Source organism: Rhinolophus ferrumequinum, chromosome 5, assembly GCF_004115265.2.
Source record: "Rhinolophus ferrumequinum isolate MPI-CBG mRhiFer1 chromosome 5, mRhiFer1_v1.p, whole genome shotgun sequence".
Lineage (NCBI taxonomy): Eukaryota > Metazoa > Chordata > Mammalia > Chiroptera > Rhinolophidae > Rhinolophus > Rhinolophus ferrumequinum.
The window spans coordinates 17,539,840-17,558,090 of NC_046288.1; the positions used below are offsets into that span (position 1 = coordinate 17,539,840).

Genomic DNA, 18,251 nt, shown 5'->3' on the forward strand with positions numbered 1-18,251 from the left:
TATAGCTAAGTATTGCCAATCTTAGATAGTTTTCATACACAATGAATTTCCAAATACTAAAGAAAAAAGCATTTACAGATTGACTTCCTCCTGCCAAGATATACTGAAGGTAATAGCAATAAGTAATCACACCTGACTTTTTTTCTAACTTGTACATACCCTGGCAGGTACACCATCTCTGAGGCATTTAATTCTAAACCTCAACTAACCAAAATCAGAGTAACTTAATTGTTTGAAGTAACTGATAAGTGCAGTAGTACTTCCCAAAACACTCTCTGTAGATTGTTAAGTTTTGAAGCCTTTTAGTGGATATTAAGCTAAAATGAGGGTTTCATGGTTAAGTTAATTTGGGAAACTTTGTTATGTAGGTTCATTTCATCTTCTCAAAACCTTAAGTATGCTAATATAAGTCAAGATTGGGGGTGGAGGAGTAGGATTGATTATGAAGTGTTTCCCAGTCTTCTTTGACTATAAAATCCATTTTATTGGACTGGTATTCAATGGACCAAACCTTAGGAAATGCTGGTCAGGAATCACTATCTACCTATTTCTCTCTTTCTCTTTCTCTCTCTGTGGGCCATCAGAGTGCTCTGATTATCAGTTGGAGTGAATAATGTTTTCTTTTGTGTTGAATTAACTACTCTAAAACTCTTCCATATAGTTAATGCTATTATAAAACTTGCTTAATTTTCATATAGAGAGGTTTCATGTGTAGAACAGCCTAAGACATCATGAACATATCTTAAATAGCTAATTAAATTTTAGAGAACACCCAAGAGGGTAGAATTTTGGGAGGAAGGTAAGGAAAGCAAATAAAACCTATCATTAAAACAAACCTCTGAAACAAGACTAAACACCATGTGTATGGTAAACGGGTAGGTCTACACTCTAAACATGTTGCTACTACCAATGAGTTATGGGACTGTGGGTAAATTATTTAGCCTAGCTGTGTCTGAGTTTACTCGTGGAGATAATAGTATCTACTTTTTAGAATTGTGGTGATTAATAATGGAGATAATATAAATAATTTGTTTAGAATAATGCAGGGCACGATAAGATGTTAATACTTCTACTGCTAAAAACAGTAACCACGGGTAACATTAAGCACTCACTATGAGCTTTCTAACAGATTCTTTACACATGTACCTATCTCCTGGGAAGACTTATATGCCTGTAAGTCAAAATTTATGAATAATGTTCTAACATTTTGACATACTATTACAATTTTCAAAGGAACCTACTTCTCTTACTCCAGAATGTAAGGCTGTAACTTCAGAACAAGGTTTATTACACACCGTATTATAAAACTGTACTTACAAACTGAAATATGTAAAATAGGAACACATCCAATTTAAACTTGATCTGTATTTCCTACTGGATTGGTTATACATATGAAGTAAAATCTCCCAGTATAGTTCAAAAAAAAAAAAAATACAAAAATGGTCCTAAGTCTGTACTTTACCACCTTCTATAAATAGTTGTTTATATGATTTTTTAAAAGTTATTATCACCAGAAGGATTAAAGTCTACTTACAGTGCTCATGACATTTTGCCAAATTTTCTAGGTCATCCACATGATAATAATCATAGCCTGATGTTCCCAGAACTTCAAATGGCAAATATCCTATTATGGGTGGCGCCCTAAAATACATATAAAACAATCAATATTATAACTTTTTCCATAATAAGAAATACTCCAACTAGAAATCAATTTTAAGGGGAACCTTTGTTTTTTAAAAAATGGATAATGGACTTGATCTTCCTGATCAGAAAGTTTGTCCTTGATATCTATTAATTTAAACATTTATATAATATGACTACTACCTTTTTGTGATATTTAAAAATGGAGTTACCTGTGATCCAGAAATAGAAATTTCCATTCTAAACTATGTCTAGATGTAAACTCTTCATTGGGTTCTTCAACTGTGCACATTTCCTACAAATAAATTAATAATTAAAATTTAGAAATACTTTTCTCTGTCCTTAGAAAAATCCTAAATATTGTTAGCCATAAAAGTAATTATTAAACTTCTCCCAAGCAATTTTTAATGCATTTTAATTTTCTAGTATTAAAGATGTGGAAATAAATAAATGCAGGCTTCTAGGGGAGTACTTCTTACTCTATACATTACTCCATTCAATCACATGCCTATAAACCCTAATTCTGAATTCAGATCTCTCTTCTGAATTATAGTTCTATATTTCTAACTGCCTGGATGTCCCCACACATCACAAACTCAGTATGTCCCAAAATGAACTAACTGCCTCCTCATCAGACCCAGTTAAAATAATTTTCCATCTCATTAGGAGGCACACCTATATTGTGCCATCAGTCTAGAAATAGTCACAACATACTTTCATTTTCACCTTTCACCATCTAAATGGCCACTACTACGTCCTTTTAATTTCACCTTCTAAGTTTAAAGAAAATCTATTTGATCCCCTCCATCTTCAGTGTCTTAGTTTAGACTCTAGACCCATCACTGGCTCAGATTACTGCCATAGTGTCTCCGCAAATAAGTCTCCGTGTCCTTTAACCCATCTTCTATTCTGGCCATAATCTCCTTAATAATACTCAAATATGATTATAACTTCCCTTTAGCCGCTGCTATTATTTCCTAAGATCAAAACAAGTAGAGTGAGACTGGTTTAAGATCTTCTAACTGCTGATTCAGTAAAATCTTTAAAATTACCCAGATTTTTGGCCATTCCCTATAATGCAGATTGTGAACTATACAAAAGAAGCATCCTCAAATTTTACAAAACAGCAGGACAATGATGAACTGCAAAGGATATACATTTAAAAATTAATTATATAATTTAATGAGTGCCTTGGTAACTCATTATTTGCTTCAAAAATATCATGATCATATATATTTAAAGACTAATGGCCATCACTACCTTTAATGTCTGCAGATCGTTTCAGTTATTCAGGAAACAAAAAAATTACATGTAGAAGAAGGTTCTCATAATATGAAATGAAATCCTGTTTAGGAAATAATATTACAAACATACCTTAATGAACTGAGGTGTAGCTAATCTGACAGTAGCTACAAAACAAACTCTATCTTCATAAGAAGGCCTGTGTGTGCGTTGTATAGTTCCTTCAAAACCATTGTGTGCTGCAGTGGATACTAAAACAATAAAGAAATACGTATCATCAGTTACTCCAGTAAAATCTAGTTTTATTATGTTCAAAATCTATGTCATTAACAGCTTAAATAATGCAGACTAAAATACATTGTAAAAGAAGCATTTTAACTCACCACTGTTTAAAGATTTGAAATTTCCTATAAATTTCACATATTCATAGGTAGATGGCTCCTTTGGGTCTATTGTGCCTCGAAGCATATGACAACAGAATTCTAACTGATTTTTTGCTGAAATAAGGGAAAAAATATGATATACTTATGATTTATCATGAGTAATATATCACATGAAATAAGACCACAAAAGTTGTGTAAGTTCACAGTCATTATTTTCTCCAACAGAAGTCTTCAATAACATTTTATTTAGCCCATAAAAATAGAGTAACTCTAGAAGATGATCTTATATTTTCTTTGATAAAGAAAACAGATCTGATATAAGCAACTCCATGTTTCCCGTTTTTATCTGTCCTTTCTTCTCATTCTTCACTTTAATTTAAAAGAAAGGTTTTGCTTCCCCTTCTAAAGTTAATGTTTCTATGTTTGCCTTGAACAGTCTTTCCTATCTTCTCCAGGACCACAGGTACACCAGGTATTCATTCCTTTATTATCCACACCTTCTCTTCTTTGGGTCCTTACTTTCTACTTTTAAATTTGCTCAGGTCTTCCCATCTCAAACAGATAAAGGATTTTTTCATGCTATTCTTTTTATCATGGATCGCCTTCCTCTTCATTATGTGCTCTAGCTTCCACATATTCATTTCCCTTAACTTCATGCACTGGGGCTTGTGTCCTCATACTTATGTAGAAATTGCTCTTCTAAAGATCACCAATACTATTTGTACAGTAGTTCCCCCTTACCCACAGGAGATACACTCCAAAACCCCAAGGGGATCCCTGAATCCTTGGATAGTACCAACCCCATATATACTGTTTTTCCCTATACATACATATCTATCAGACCTATGATAAAGTTTAATTTACAAATTAGACCCAATAAGAGGTTAATAACAATAACTACTAATAAAAGAACAATTACAGGCATACCTCCTTTTATTGCTCTTGACTTTATTGCACTTCACAGATACTGAAATTTTTACAAATTGAAGGCAAGACTCACCACAAGCAAAAAGATCACTGCGAGACTTGCTTTACTGTGGTGGTCTGGAACCAAACCCACAGTATCTCTGAGGTATGCCTGTATAACAATATACTGCAATAAAAGTTATATGTGGTCTTTCTCAAAATATTTTCTTATACTGCATGTACAGAGTGGATACACTGGACAAATAGATCACATTTGTGTGATCTGGACAAATAGATTCACATCACTGTGTGACGGAGCAGGTCGGCATGACATTTCATGATGCTATTCAGAATGGCAAACAAGTTAAAACTTATGAATTGTTTATTTCTGAAATTTTCCATTTAATATTTTCAGACTGAGGTTGACCGCAGGTAACCGAAACTGTATGAAATAAAACCGTACATGAGGGGGTACTACTGTATCATTAAGTTAAATGGGCATTCCTCATTGTTACTACGTCTTCTTAAAATTCACACTTCTCCATTCCTATAGCATGCAACTTACCTTCCTATCTTACTGAATATTTTTATCTCTTCTGCTAATCAGTCTTCAAACTACACACATTCTACTACTGTCCTTTATAAATTTATCGGCCTTTGGTAAACCTATTTACTCCTAAATCTCTCCCCCCAACTCTAACATTTTATAAGACAAAGTCTCAGGTTACTATTTGCTTTCAGGTCACTTCTACTTGATTGTCCCATCAGTAAGTCAAAATATTTCAAAGTGAATTTATCCCTCTTTCATCCTAAGCCAGCTGTCCTTCCCTTGTGTCCTGTGTGTGCCTATCTCCCAAGACAGAAACCATATCAGGTGGGTCTTTTCTCTTCCCATTACAAGCCCCTAAACTAATCCATCAACAGGACCTGCTATTTTTTTCACTAAGGAAGCTCTCTCAGAAGTCATTTTTTCCAACTGAGCATCCAGTACCACCAACTTAGTACAGATGCAAATGATCTTCCATCTAGGCAACTGCAAAAATATATTGTACGTGCCTCCACACTCCTGCCACTAGGATTCAACTTTCCCTACTACTATTAAGATGTATGTTACTTTCCTCATTATTTCAACACTCAAGGACTAGTGAAGCCTCTCTCTCTTCACTCACAACACTGAACTCATCCTCTTCTGTCATTATCAGGAACGACTTTATCATCTAAGTCAGAAGGTTCAAATCTAACTACCTTTTTCCTAAAACCTTCTCCAGTGATGATCCCTAGCTACCTGGTCACCTGTGCCTAATACCAAGTCCTATTGAGTTTATCTGTTCAATACTCATACACCTGTTTTCCTCTCCATACTTACTAACATATATTGCTAGGATTATATAGTTTTCATTTTTATCACCAGTCTGGTCCTTTTCAAAATTGTCCACCTGAGAGACTTTTCTTTTTCAGACCACAAAACTACCCTTTCACTGGCTCCTCACTATGTAAAAAATATAAAAGTCAAATTCCTTAGGATGAAGTATTGGCACTATTTCCTTCACTAGACACAAATCATACCTGTACCACCTTACCTTCATTATGGCCTGAATGACCTACCTTCAGAATCCTGAATTTTCTAAGTAAATTTCCCCTCTGTTTTAAATGTTTACTCCTGTGGCATGAAACACTTTTTTTCTGGGGAAATAACTTTTTGTATATTAGTTGTTTAACTAGGGGGTCAGCATTTAATTAACTCTTTTCTCCATCAAAAAGTATTTCTGCCATCCTCACCTTTGATCTTGGAAGCAGAAGCCTAAAGTCTATCTTCCTGCCAGAAGCTTTCATTCAGCTGTCCAGCCAATTTTGCCCTTATAAAGGTCTCTAAAATGGATTCCTTCTCCTTTGTCCACTCCTTGCTATGTCCCAGGGTTCCACCTTTCTAATTCTTTTCTCCTTGCTCTATATATCACCTCAAGCAATGTCATTCAATCTATGACTTTAAATACTATTTACAAGCATATAACTGACTTCTACTTCATTATATCCAGCCCAAATCTTTCTCCTAGGTGAAAGACTAGTCTATAGTCTTTTTAAACAATTATAAACTAATTTTTAAACAATTATAAACAGGCTTCAAATGGATTCTCCTGGTCTCTAGTTCTTCTCAACTCTGTCTGACAGGCTATCCATTCTTATCAAAGACATACTTTCATATACTTATATGTGTGTGTGAGAGAGTGTGTGTGTGTGTGTGTGTGTGTGTATTCATCCCAATTATTGGACAGTGTTCTACAGAATTTGAGGGTTCAAAATATAAAACTTTTCAAATGATTAATGTCAGTATTATCAGAAAAGCCAAAATTTAAATATCATGAAAAAAGTGATTAAAGAAAATATGTAATAATTAATGGCCCAACATAGTGTTGTAATAATTTCAGATTTTATACAGGGTACGTTACTGAAGAAAATTAGGTATTCTGGTCAAATTAATTTTTCCAATGAATCTAGGAGAAATGTCTGATTATAACATAACGTTCCATATTTTTTGAAGGCAAGAACTATTTTTCATTATTCTTAGCACTTCTATGATACAGCACAAGTCCCTGGCACATTAGTTACATCCAATAAATGATTAATTCTGTTTAAATAATAAAACAACAATTTCCTTTATTTAGTAATTCTTAAAAATACAGAAGTTACTTTTTCCCACAGTTTCAGTGTCTGGTTAATTATAGTGAAAATGAGAATGTTTCATTTTCTCATTAATAAGATTTTCTTTAAAAATTAAAAATATGTTGCAAAGCTCCATTTTTGTGTAAAATGCAGTTCTATGGCATAACTATTGTAACAAAAAAAGATGGGATTTCAACATACTCTGGAACAGACTTCAGGCTTTATAATATAGTCACAATTTCATTTTACATATATTTTTTATACTTTCAAAAGGTATATGGAATGATGTTATGTGTTAATTTAGTTAAACATGTCTGTGTTTGTCACAAAGGTACAAAAGTAAAGTATAATATGACCAAATATATTTAACTTTTTGCTTAACAGCTACTACTTACATTTTAAATATTCAGGGGTTAATGAGTCACTTTCCAGCAGATGGGTAGAGAGTATTTTATAAACCTCTGAATGTTCCCCCTCTGGGATAAAATTAAATATACTTTGATCCACAAGATCAGACTGAAAAAGAAATTTAAGAAAATAAAATAATTTTAGTGCTGCAAGAGACATGTATTTTAAAAGTATATCATCACGCATAAAACATCAGCATACGATTAATTTTTTGATTATCTGTAAAAACTGACAAATGTCAAGATAGAGCACAACTCAAAAAACAAGAGAAGGTAGAAAATGGTTAACATGACCTCCACGCCTCTGACACTAGTCTCTTCAGATCCGTGAGCAATATGACCCTGAAAGTCTGATAAATTACTTGCAAAGGTGAGTTTCATCAAATTTGAACATTTAAAATATGATAGGATTCACAAAGTTGATTAGAAAAACCTGTGGCTATAACACATAGCCCTACCATATATTCAAACTTCTGGTAAATTATGATATACACTACAACAAAGGACCAAAAAATTAGCCTCAGGCTACGTGAAGAGGAGATTTGACTTTGCGGCCTTTCACTTGTCCAATGTGTCCTTTCTTTTTTATTTCATCTTTTCCAGCCATCTATCCTGTATCCCATTATCAAAATGCCCTGTTGTTACCTAACCCCACCCCCTAAAAGAAGAGGTAAGTATATGTCAAACATTATAATCCTTGCTCAAATATGGCTTTAATTAAGATTCATTAATCAACAGTAACTTGATAAACATCAGGTTGCCTACAACGTACCATGGCTGTGGCATCAAAGATGAATAAGATAATTCCTATCCTTAAGAACCACTGATAAGAAAACTTCAGTGACTTCACATTTTCTACCAAATCCAGTCTATTCTACTTGGTTTCTCTAAGTTTTTAAACTTCTCTGTGGAATCCTGGGGATACTGAGGTGGTATCTCAAAGACTGTGGAGGTGAGGGTGGGGGTGAAGGGAACTGAAAAGGAGCTGTGAAGGCATGGATAAGGGTCTTTGCTGCTGTATTCACAAAAGCAGCTCCACTTTTGTTCTGTTCCTATTTTAAACACTGTAAAGATTTTATTTGAAAAAAGAGCTCCATGGCTTAAAAACTGAAACAAAACAAAAAAACCATCAAACAACAACAATAAAAAGAGAGCCGCTTGGGAGGTGGGAGGTGAGAAAAGGGTGTTTTACTACACTCTCAGAACGAGCCACACATTCACATCCTTTCTTCTGCCTTTTCTCTGGCTCTCAAAGTTACCCCATGAAGTGGAACATCCGTCCCCGACTTTCTCCACATATCTGTAGCCTCCATCTTTCACAGACCAGTTCAAATTGTCTTTCAGAAAAGTATTCTCTTAACATAATCCACAGTAAAAATAACAAAATTATTTTAGTAGTTATTACTCATTCATTTCCCATAAAATACGTTAACTGTATTTTAATGTCTATGTCCTACTGTCCATAAGTTAACAGAAGCACCCTATCTCTCACATCTTTATCTCCCTCCCTTCAAATCAAGACACAGTAACACTGTGCCTTGCATATATAACAGTTAGTAGTACAGTAAATGATTTTGGGTTATGGAGTTATTTGATAAAGGCTTAAGAGATAACCACACTAAAAACGTATCTGTATTTTAACAAGGAATTTTTCCGAAAGTCTGAGAAGCCTCTAGCACAGAAATAATGCACTGAAAATTCAGGCATGAGTAACAACAATGCTAGAAAACTGACTTTTATTAACAAAATAACAAAATATTGGCATTAATGTAAAAATAGTCTTAGAAAAAAATAAGACACCAATTTAGAGTAAAAATTAAAACTTTCATTCTGGAAATTATAGTTTTCTATTATTATTTATTCTTACTGACAATTTCTTCTACAATTTCAGTAAAATAGAATTTGACCTATGTTACCCTTTCCTTTCCAGCTATAAATTTCCAGTGTTTCATAGTCACAGATTAAAAACAGAATGGCGAGTATAGAGTGGCAGGATCACAAGCACTTCTTCCCCACCATTCTTCTTCCCGACACTATAATCTGAAATATCAGAGTTAGCAGGCAACTAATTAACTAATGTGTCAAACTTTCCATTAACTACTACATTGAAAATCTCTAAATTAAGCTAATCATACTTCATATTGCCATGCCATCCACTCAGTTCCTAAACACAATTCAAAAGAAAGAAAAGAAAACAGCAGCTATCTGGAGCCTTTATCTCCTTCAATCATTTTCATGAAGAAGAAATATAAATCCCACTGACTTAAGTTACATGACATACATCAATAGCTTTTCTGTTTTTCTACATTAAGTCAATGGGACCATTTGTGAAAATTATTAACTATTACCAATTATCTTTTGCCCCAGGTTAAACCAACAGTTAAACAAATAACTGCTGTAAAGAGTACTTGCTCCACAGAAAAATGTAAAATATATGTTGAATATAACATGTTTTTAAACAACGGCTTTCCTTATGTACAACCATAAGGAACAAAAAGTATGGCTCTATCAAATAAGCTTTCATAATCACGTAACTATTCAAAAGAATTCTAAATCGTATTTCTGCGTACTGCATTTACAGCAAACAAAGACTGTACTTTCTTAAAACACATTTTTGTTTCTATTTCCAAACTATCAAGTTAAGGAGAATAGAAAAGAAAGAGCTCATCTTGTATCTTACTAGTGGCACTTTCAGTCTTCAACTCTTAAGCTGTAATGTGGTTAATCATCTTCCCTATGTTACTTGGTTACAGATTCAATACAGTCTCTCTGAGGAACACATTTGAGCAAGTGTGAGGAAATCAATCTTAAGTTGAAAAATTCTACAAATGTTCAAGTTTGCAGTAGAATAAGAGACCGACTTTGTGTTTTGGCAGTTCCACAAAAGTGTTGTAAAATTAAGTCTAATTTCTCTGGGTTTCATGTTTCTTGTAGATAACATGAAGAGGCTGGGCTAAGGATGCCCAAAATCTCTTCTGGCACTGAGGTGGCATGACCCTATAATTTTGTCACAGAAGGCCAGGCCAGGAGAAAAAAATAAAAATCCAGTAAGTTTCCTTTCCAATCTCAAAATGAAAATAGCATTTATGCTCAATTATTATACATAAATAGGTTAAAATATGCTTTAAATTAATTTCGTAAGTATGAAGTAACAAAGTTAAGACAACATTTTGTTTTTGCAGGACCTGTAGAATCAGTCTTATAGTTTTACAGCCAGATTTAAAATTTTTAAGTCATACTAACCACTGTTTAAGATGGCAAGTTTTAATTTCTCAACAGAACTGAATTACAAACACTAAAGCCTAACTTCGGGATTTGCTAATGTTTCTTCCCTTCTGAGCAACAGCCAAAATTCTATTTTAGACAAAATTGCTATGTATATTAAAACACAAAGAAAGGGACACCATTGTTTTAAACTTTTTGTTTAGTATCTGTTACAGTTTAACTATTACTGACAACCCAAAACAGATAATCACACATTTTTTCCTTATGTGTTTGATCTTAAATAAGTATTTCATTTTCTCAGAAAATACTTGCCTTTGTGTTCTCAAACCATCAGATAATAACAATACAGCAATGTCAGTGATGCGAAGGAAAGTGTCTGAGGTATCTAGTAAGCAGCAAAACACTGTAGTAATAAAGGATACTATTAACTCAGTATGGAATTAAATGGGTCTGTTGGGTCAGCAGCAGTCTCGTCTGCCCAAAAATTCACCTGCCAGTTTACATGCTTTGGCTGACACAAACAATAAAAAAGATCCAGAAGATGTTACTAACAGAGGAAACCAGACATGGGGCAGATGGGAACTCTGTACAATCTTCTCAATTTTTCTATAAATCTAAAAAGAGTTCTAAAATCACTTTTTAAAAAAATATAGGAGGTAATAGGAAGGCAAAGTGGGTTGTCATTGAGGGGAGAATGTGAATGATCAAATGCTTGGATCCCAACTAGACCTGTTACATGTTGTCTATTTTTAGCAATTAAAATTTCCATCACTAAATATCCAACAACAGTATGCCAGTAGAAAGGAATTTTAAAACAGCCACATCAAATAGCCTACTCATTTTCATGCATTCAATACATAATTACTGAATGTCTCTAAGAAACTAGCTAAATCATGTGGATACAGAGATAAAGTCCCTGCACCTAAGATGCTTATACCTACCATAATTATCCAAATAAACAGAAAAATTACAATTCACTGTAAGTGTCATGATGGCAGTACACAGGAGTACAACATGAGAACAGAGACGAAGGGCATCTAATTCTGAATGGAGTTCAAGGAAAATGCCCAAGAAGCAGGCTTTTAAAAAGTGTGACTACATTGCAAAGGATGCTCCGCATTTATTTAAATTAGTTAATCTTATCTTAACCTTATAACAGGTTTCTTTCCCTAGCTTTTCTCAATATGTAAGTATTTTTTTAAAAAGAGTTGGCCAGAAAATTCAGTTAATGAATCTATCCTTTTCTCTGCCCACACTAGTTTACTTACATGTTGCTATAATCTCATTGTTTACTCTCAAACAATTTCTAGATGTCGGGCTAATCACCTGCTATTTGAACTTAGTGTTAAGGAAAGCCTGTAGAAAAGCAGTAAAGCCAAGTCATTTTCTGTGTGAGCCGAAGAAATCACCAAATTCGTTACTGCCTGGCTTTCAGTAAGAAATTACCTTTCTAGAATCTGGCCTTCTAAGTATACAGTGCATTGTCTATATAAATAAAGTATGAAGTGGCAGAGAAATCAGAGGGAGGAAGATACTGCCTTTCAATATATCTTGAAAGAGAACTTTACAAAGCAGGTTACTTTGTATTGTTAAAAATTTTCAAGAGAACAGGCCTTTTAGGAGTAATTTATAAGTAACTTTACAATATTTATACCAAAAGCCCCGTCTTAGATAAGAACATCCTATATTAAATAAAAACTTCAAATTCATAAAAACTGTCAATTGCAGCAGAGCACCAAGCATAATGTTTGGTACAGAATAAATTTTCAATAAATATATGTTAAGGAAAACAACAAACACATAATTCAGGTAGTCACTATCCTAATCAAAATGATACAATGTAATTCTTTTCTAATTCTGTACCCTTTCTGTCATGTAACAAATTGAATATGGCCATTATAACATTATCAATTCAAGCCACAGAGCACAAAAGTTCTGTATCTATTATTTTTAGTGTGTTCTTATAAGTCATTCTTTTGAGAAAATTATTTATGAGTTACTCTAGCTGCAACAAGTATGTAATAGAAACTTAGTTATTCTCAAGACACTTTCAGTGATTTACCAACATCTTCACCAGGCTGATTAAAAAGGGAACACTGAAAACTTCATATTAGAAAAAAGAGGGCAGGAAGAACAGAGGTTAAAGTGGCTGTTGAACATTCAGTTACTACAGATTCGAGTCAGGACTGACCTGAGACAGCACTGCCACGCTAAAACAAAGCCATATTTAGAGCTCTCCTCCCCTCTCTCCTCACTGTTCACCACTGCTCGGGAGGCACGCTTCCTAGTGCTTTAAAACGTTTAACACAGGCATTAAACAAGAAAGAGATCACAGGATTTTTATACTTACTGGTAAATGTTCAAGTAATGAAGTTACACTCTCAGACACATATATTATACTTCCATCAGTCATGATTGCTAAAAAAAAACCATCAAGAGCCTGAAATTAAACATAATGGTCAGTTAAATGAAAAGAAAAAAGTATTTCACAAGACAGAAATAAAAATCTAACTTACCAAATGACAAAAGACTTAATGAGGAAATTTTCAGAGCACTGTCAAAATGCTACCTTTTTCCCTTTAGAAAACTGTAGTATGTATCTTTGTGCATTTTTAAATGCTTCTAGGGAAAAAAAAATCCCTCTATGGCCATCAATAAAATAGTTGGTTTCTAAAAGATAGACAATGTTCTACCTGAATCATATGTGTAATAGATGAAGATGGCCTTATTTGAAGATGCTAATATTTCCAAAGCACGCATGTATATCATCAATGATATGTCTTTGGCACACAAAAGAACACATTATCACCTTTTGGCTATATTAACAGAGAGGTGTATGACTGAAGTGTAGGGAAATACATGGGGAAAAAAGTGAAAGAGAACTAAAGCGGGAAACATAGGCCAAGGTCAGATCATGACAGGCCTTGAATACCAGGTTAGAACAGAAGGACTTTGTCCAAGCGTAGTCTAGAAACAGCATATAAAATGGATTTAGAGGAAAAGGACAATTAAGTTAGGAAAACCTCGGAGCCTTTTGGAATAGTTACGGAAGTTAATGAGAATCGGAATGAAACTAGGAGCAGTAAGCATTGAGAAGAAAGGACTCAGGCAAGCACTGAGAAATGCGAAAGTTTAGGAGAGAAGCCAGCACAGAGGATACAATACTTAATAATAACGCAATCCTGTACTTTATACATTACAAAGTTATTTTCATTTGAGAATCTTAGGCACAGAAGTGACAGCTGAAAAAAATGAGATTTGCACAAGATCTGCATGCCAGACAAAATCCTTGGCAGAATTATCTACATACATCTGGGGATGAACAGAAGGAAAAGTACCAGAGACAATGACAGAGAAGATAGAGTACACTGTCAGTGAGGAAGTCAGTAGAAGAGAATGACAAGATGAGTGAAGAGGAAGAGTGATGATTCCATGTAAAATGAGATCAAACAGCATAAGAAATCAGAAATTAAGAAATGAATTTGGTGACTTTCAAAAGAGTTGTGTCAATAGGAAGGTTAGTCAGACGACAGTGAGTTTATAGATGAGTGGATGATGAGAAGGCGATTATAAACCACTCTTTCAAGAACTTTAGAATGGAAGAAGGGAGAAATGAAAGTTTTAAGGAGACCAAGTATCAAGGGAAGGCAATAAAAAAATTAATTGATGTATATTTGCAGGCTGAGGGAAAGGAAGACCCAGTGGAAAAGATGTTGAAGATGTACCGCTGAAAAGATATACCAAGAGGAGCTCCTCTTCTCCTTCCAAAATAGTTATCACACTAAATTTGGATTTCTTATTTAATTGTAGGGCTCTCTCAAAGGATAGCAATCTCTAGAATAAACCATGTGTATCTTCTTCAACACTGTATCTGCAGCACCTAGCCTAAGGATTGCACACGGCAGATAAAAACCGTACTTGTACATCATTTACAAACCCGGGAATTAGAGCAACTTCCCTTTACTTCTACGTAATTGTTGAAGTATATTGGAGAGAGACTTGGATACGAGAAAGAACTTCTTTTGAGTAGATGCTTATCTTCCAGAATGGCTTAGACAAGCCCATTCTTGGCTAATATAGAAGGAAGGGGTGAAAACCTTCTAATTTAAGCAAATTCATGCAATGATTTTTACAAAAACTTCTAAGTACAGTAATGCCAGTGTTATTATTTCATAAGGAATCAGGGTCAAGATGATAAGAACTAGCTTTTCTTGTGTGAAGCTAGACTGTGTCATCTTTGAAAGAATATTAATATTTACTATGATGAACTATATTTGCTCTTTGGGTATTTGCTAGGAATTAGAGTCCAGCAGCTCTCCTCTGTGAAGAAAATGAACTGAAATCAGAACTTTTAAAGGCTTAATCTCACTCCTACGAGCAGATCTTGCCCTTCCCACTTTCAAAGCAGGCAAAGATTCAGCAGAGAAAAGCATCTCGCCAAAGTCTTAACACAAGGAAGGACCCAGGGCCCAGACTTGTTCTGAGTGGAACGGATGTAATTTCCCAAGTATGTAGGCGGGTACGCCAAAAACTAAAAGGGCCTTGAGAAGGGCCCTGAGGAGGAAGATCAGAGAGATGTGGAAGAGTGAGCAATACAGAGGACATCCTCATCCCAAGACCGAAGACAAGTATCCCGTTTCCATATTGCATGATACAGGGGAAAGGTTCATTAGTTAAGACTCCTTGTCTTCCTATTTGATATCTACTTGACCCACAAATAAAAGGACGGTGTAAACCTTCATTGTTAGTGAGTGTTTAATCTGAGGAAGACAGGATGGAAGGGGATAGGACCTCCTTGTGGATCTCTATCTAAGACGAGGCTGAAAGGGCACCAGCCCTTCCCTAGTAGATTACTGGAGAGTGCTGCCAGCCGCCAAGGGAAAGAACTATAATACTAAAGATGATTTCACATAAAGATGACTTTGCATAGATATCCGGTCAGGCTAAACTGCCCCTGTTTCCTTGACTACTCTACCTCCCCAAGGGTAGCAAGAAATATTCTTCAGGCAACAAAGACAACAGAGGGAGGGATAGATGGCAATGGCGGAATGGAGACAGCCAACACAAGTTAGATGTGAATTTTAAGATCTCAGGTCCAGTTCTTCCATTAATTTTAGTCATCTGACCTCGGTCAAGTTGCAACCTCTTCAGGCCTCATCCATAAAATGAAGAGGCTGAGGTGAATGATCTAATCTCTTCTACTGGCAGCTCTGACATTCCAAGATATAGCCTACATCTGAAATTCTGCTGAAAGTGGTACCTGGACTTCCTATGTGTAATCTGATCAACATGACCAACAAACAGTAGTAACAAACTAGGTTAGTTGGACCCAGGTTACAATATATACACACATTTATATATATCCTTCAATCTTTACTTAATTTTAATAGTTGTCAATACTAAAAATAAAAAATATACTTGACATGTTAAAAATAAATAAAAGTAACATTTTTCAGGAATGTAATCCTAAAAGCTATGAGGATAATGAGACAACTAATTTATACTTAAAAAATTTTAAATATATTGAAGTTTTCTCTGTTGTATATAATAAATAATGTAATAATCTCTAGAATCTTTGATTTTTAAAGTATTTATCAATGTATGTACTACATGTGTCTTGGCAATTAATAAAGATCTATCCCTTATGAAAAAAATCTGAAGACAATGCTTTTCTGTTTAGCTTATAAGTGAATAGGTAATTTACCTTCATGAAGGTTATTAATATATGAGCGTAGATAGTGTACCAATTTATGAATTTATAAGAAATTTTTCACACCAATAAAGCAGGGTAAATAGTTAATGATTAACAGGACTTACTAAACAATTACACTGAGGGTATAACCATAAAAATTAAAATTAGGGTAATTAAATTAGGTATTGATTTCCTTTCGCTGTTGTAGACGTTAGCTGTGGGCACCTTTCATAAATATATTCCATATATCTAAAGAGATAATTTTGGACAATGTCGAACTACTCTTTAGAAAAAAACATTTAACAAAATCAGAAACTATTATTTGATTTATAACTTAAGTGTTCACTAATTTAAAGAGCTAACTGACGGCTACTAAGGTACAAGTTCTATGCCACGGCTAGCTTTTACTGAAAAGAAGTTTTGTGAGTGGCAGGAGTACACACAGGGGCTGAGGCCAGGGGATCGGAGGCTAGTCTACCTGCAGCGAATCCCAGCTGAGCCACTTAACTAACTGTAATTTTTTTCACAATCCCTTTGTTCCTTGATTTCCTCATCTGGAAGTAAAAAAGGGATACTAATAGTGTCTACGTCATAAGATTACTGAAGATTTACTGAGTTGGTAAGTGAAAAATGTTATTTTTCAGATTTTAAGTACAGGTTTAAATATATACAAAATATTTATATTCCAACATACTTTTATATGGTAACATTTCATATGGTAAAATTTCGGCTGAATAAAGAATTAATCTAGCAATTAACTATTTCATCCAAAGCATAAATGGTAAAAATAACTCACTGATTTGCAAAATACTCTTGTTACTTCAGACTTTAGTCAATATATTATACAAAGACACTTGGAGACATAACCATTACATATACATACATGACACAGATAAATGCTTCAAGTCTAAAAGAAACGACCCAAACAGGATAAGAAACCTAAATTTAACATCTTCATCCCCTCATCAGTTGCTTTATGTCTACTTTCTGCTATGTAGCTATTTTTCTTGTCCTTAACTGTTACTGCCAAACTATATCACTTGTTTCCTATTTATTTTAAGTTTTCATGAAAATCTGATACTGAACTCTGTGTACTTAGTGTGACAGGTACGAGCGACTCAAGATTTTGGTCGATTGTATAATTATTGTATGTAGTTTTGCAATTATAAGCAAATATGCTCTGAATTGTTTTCAAAACTAAATTTGTCACAAAAGAATATTTACTTATTTCCTTTTAAAAGTTTCTGCTTGAATTAAGTTGCCTTTCAATGCATATTTCATTTGTTTTATATTTTCAAAATACTTTATTTATTATCATTTTATGTTGGTTATAGGTAGATTTTAACTTGTTAAAAAAATGCTGCTGTCCAATAGGATAAATTTCATTAAAATATTTAATATGTGATGAATAATATATATTATTCATTTTAATGTTGCTAGTGTGGTCCCAGGTAGAGAACTTAGTAGATATCGTTTTCTGACTTTTATTAAGCCTTTCAACAATTCAGATTAATACTGAAAACATGAATATTTGGCATTCATTTACCACATAGTACCATTTGCTTACAATATTTACATCGATTAATTTTAACTGAAGATATAGGTTATTGATTTATGTTGAATTAAAACTTTTCAACATTAAATACTGTTAAAACTATACTAAAATTAGTCACCCCTATGATTTATTTTTTGAGGAAAATGAAACTTTTCAAAAATTAAATCTGGACATACCTCTAACATTAATTGTGTAAACTCTTCATTACTAAGGAATGTAGGTTTCCAGTCCTGTCGAATTTCACTAGCATCTGACTGTGCAGTGATTTCTGTAAACAGATTATTTGACACATTAGTGGCATACTCCAACTACGGGGTGGGTGACTGGGGCAGTACAAAAGTCCTACAAGTTGCCTTCTCTCTTCCCACTCTAATTAAAGATGAGAACCATGGGAGTAACAGTTATTGGTCTAGGTAGGTATCAAGAAATCCAGGTTTTGGTATTGTGAAACATCTGAGTTAACGTGGCAAGTTATCTCCTTGGATTTGGTCTCTTGGAAATCTAGTCTCCTGGGTTTTTCTCTGGGGATTTGTGATAGC

At 34.1% G+C, this 18,251-nt stretch overlaps 1 protein-coding gene across 14 annotated transcripts in view; it reads right to left on the reverse strand.

Moving 5' to 3' along the window:
- Positions 1 to 18,251, reverse strand: part of CLOCK (clock circadian regulator) — a 124,307-nt gene that overhangs the window by 36,610 nt on the left and 69,446 nt on the right. For 12 of the 14 annotated variants that reach the window (XM_033106142.1, XM_033106137.1, XM_033106136.1 and 9 more), the window contains 7 exons: positions 17,889 to 17,980; positions 12,816 to 12,905; positions 7,229 to 7,349; positions 3,267 to 3,380; positions 3,016 to 3,134; positions 1,854 to 1,936; positions 1,535 to 1,641 (listed from right to left, as the gene is read on the reverse strand). In XM_033106142.1, the coding sequence (XP_032962033.1) occupies positions 1,535 to 1,641; positions 1,854 to 1,936; positions 3,016 to 3,134; positions 3,267 to 3,380; positions 7,229 to 7,349; positions 12,816 to 12,905; positions 17,889 to 17,980 (726 nt within the window). The remainder of the gene's footprint in view (positions 1 to 1,534; positions 1,642 to 1,853; positions 1,937 to 3,015; positions 3,135 to 3,266; positions 3,381 to 7,228; positions 7,350 to 12,815; positions 12,906 to 17,888; positions 17,981 to 18,251) is intronic. The other 2 variants (XM_033106145.1, XM_033106144.1) reach the window with 1 other exon arrangement.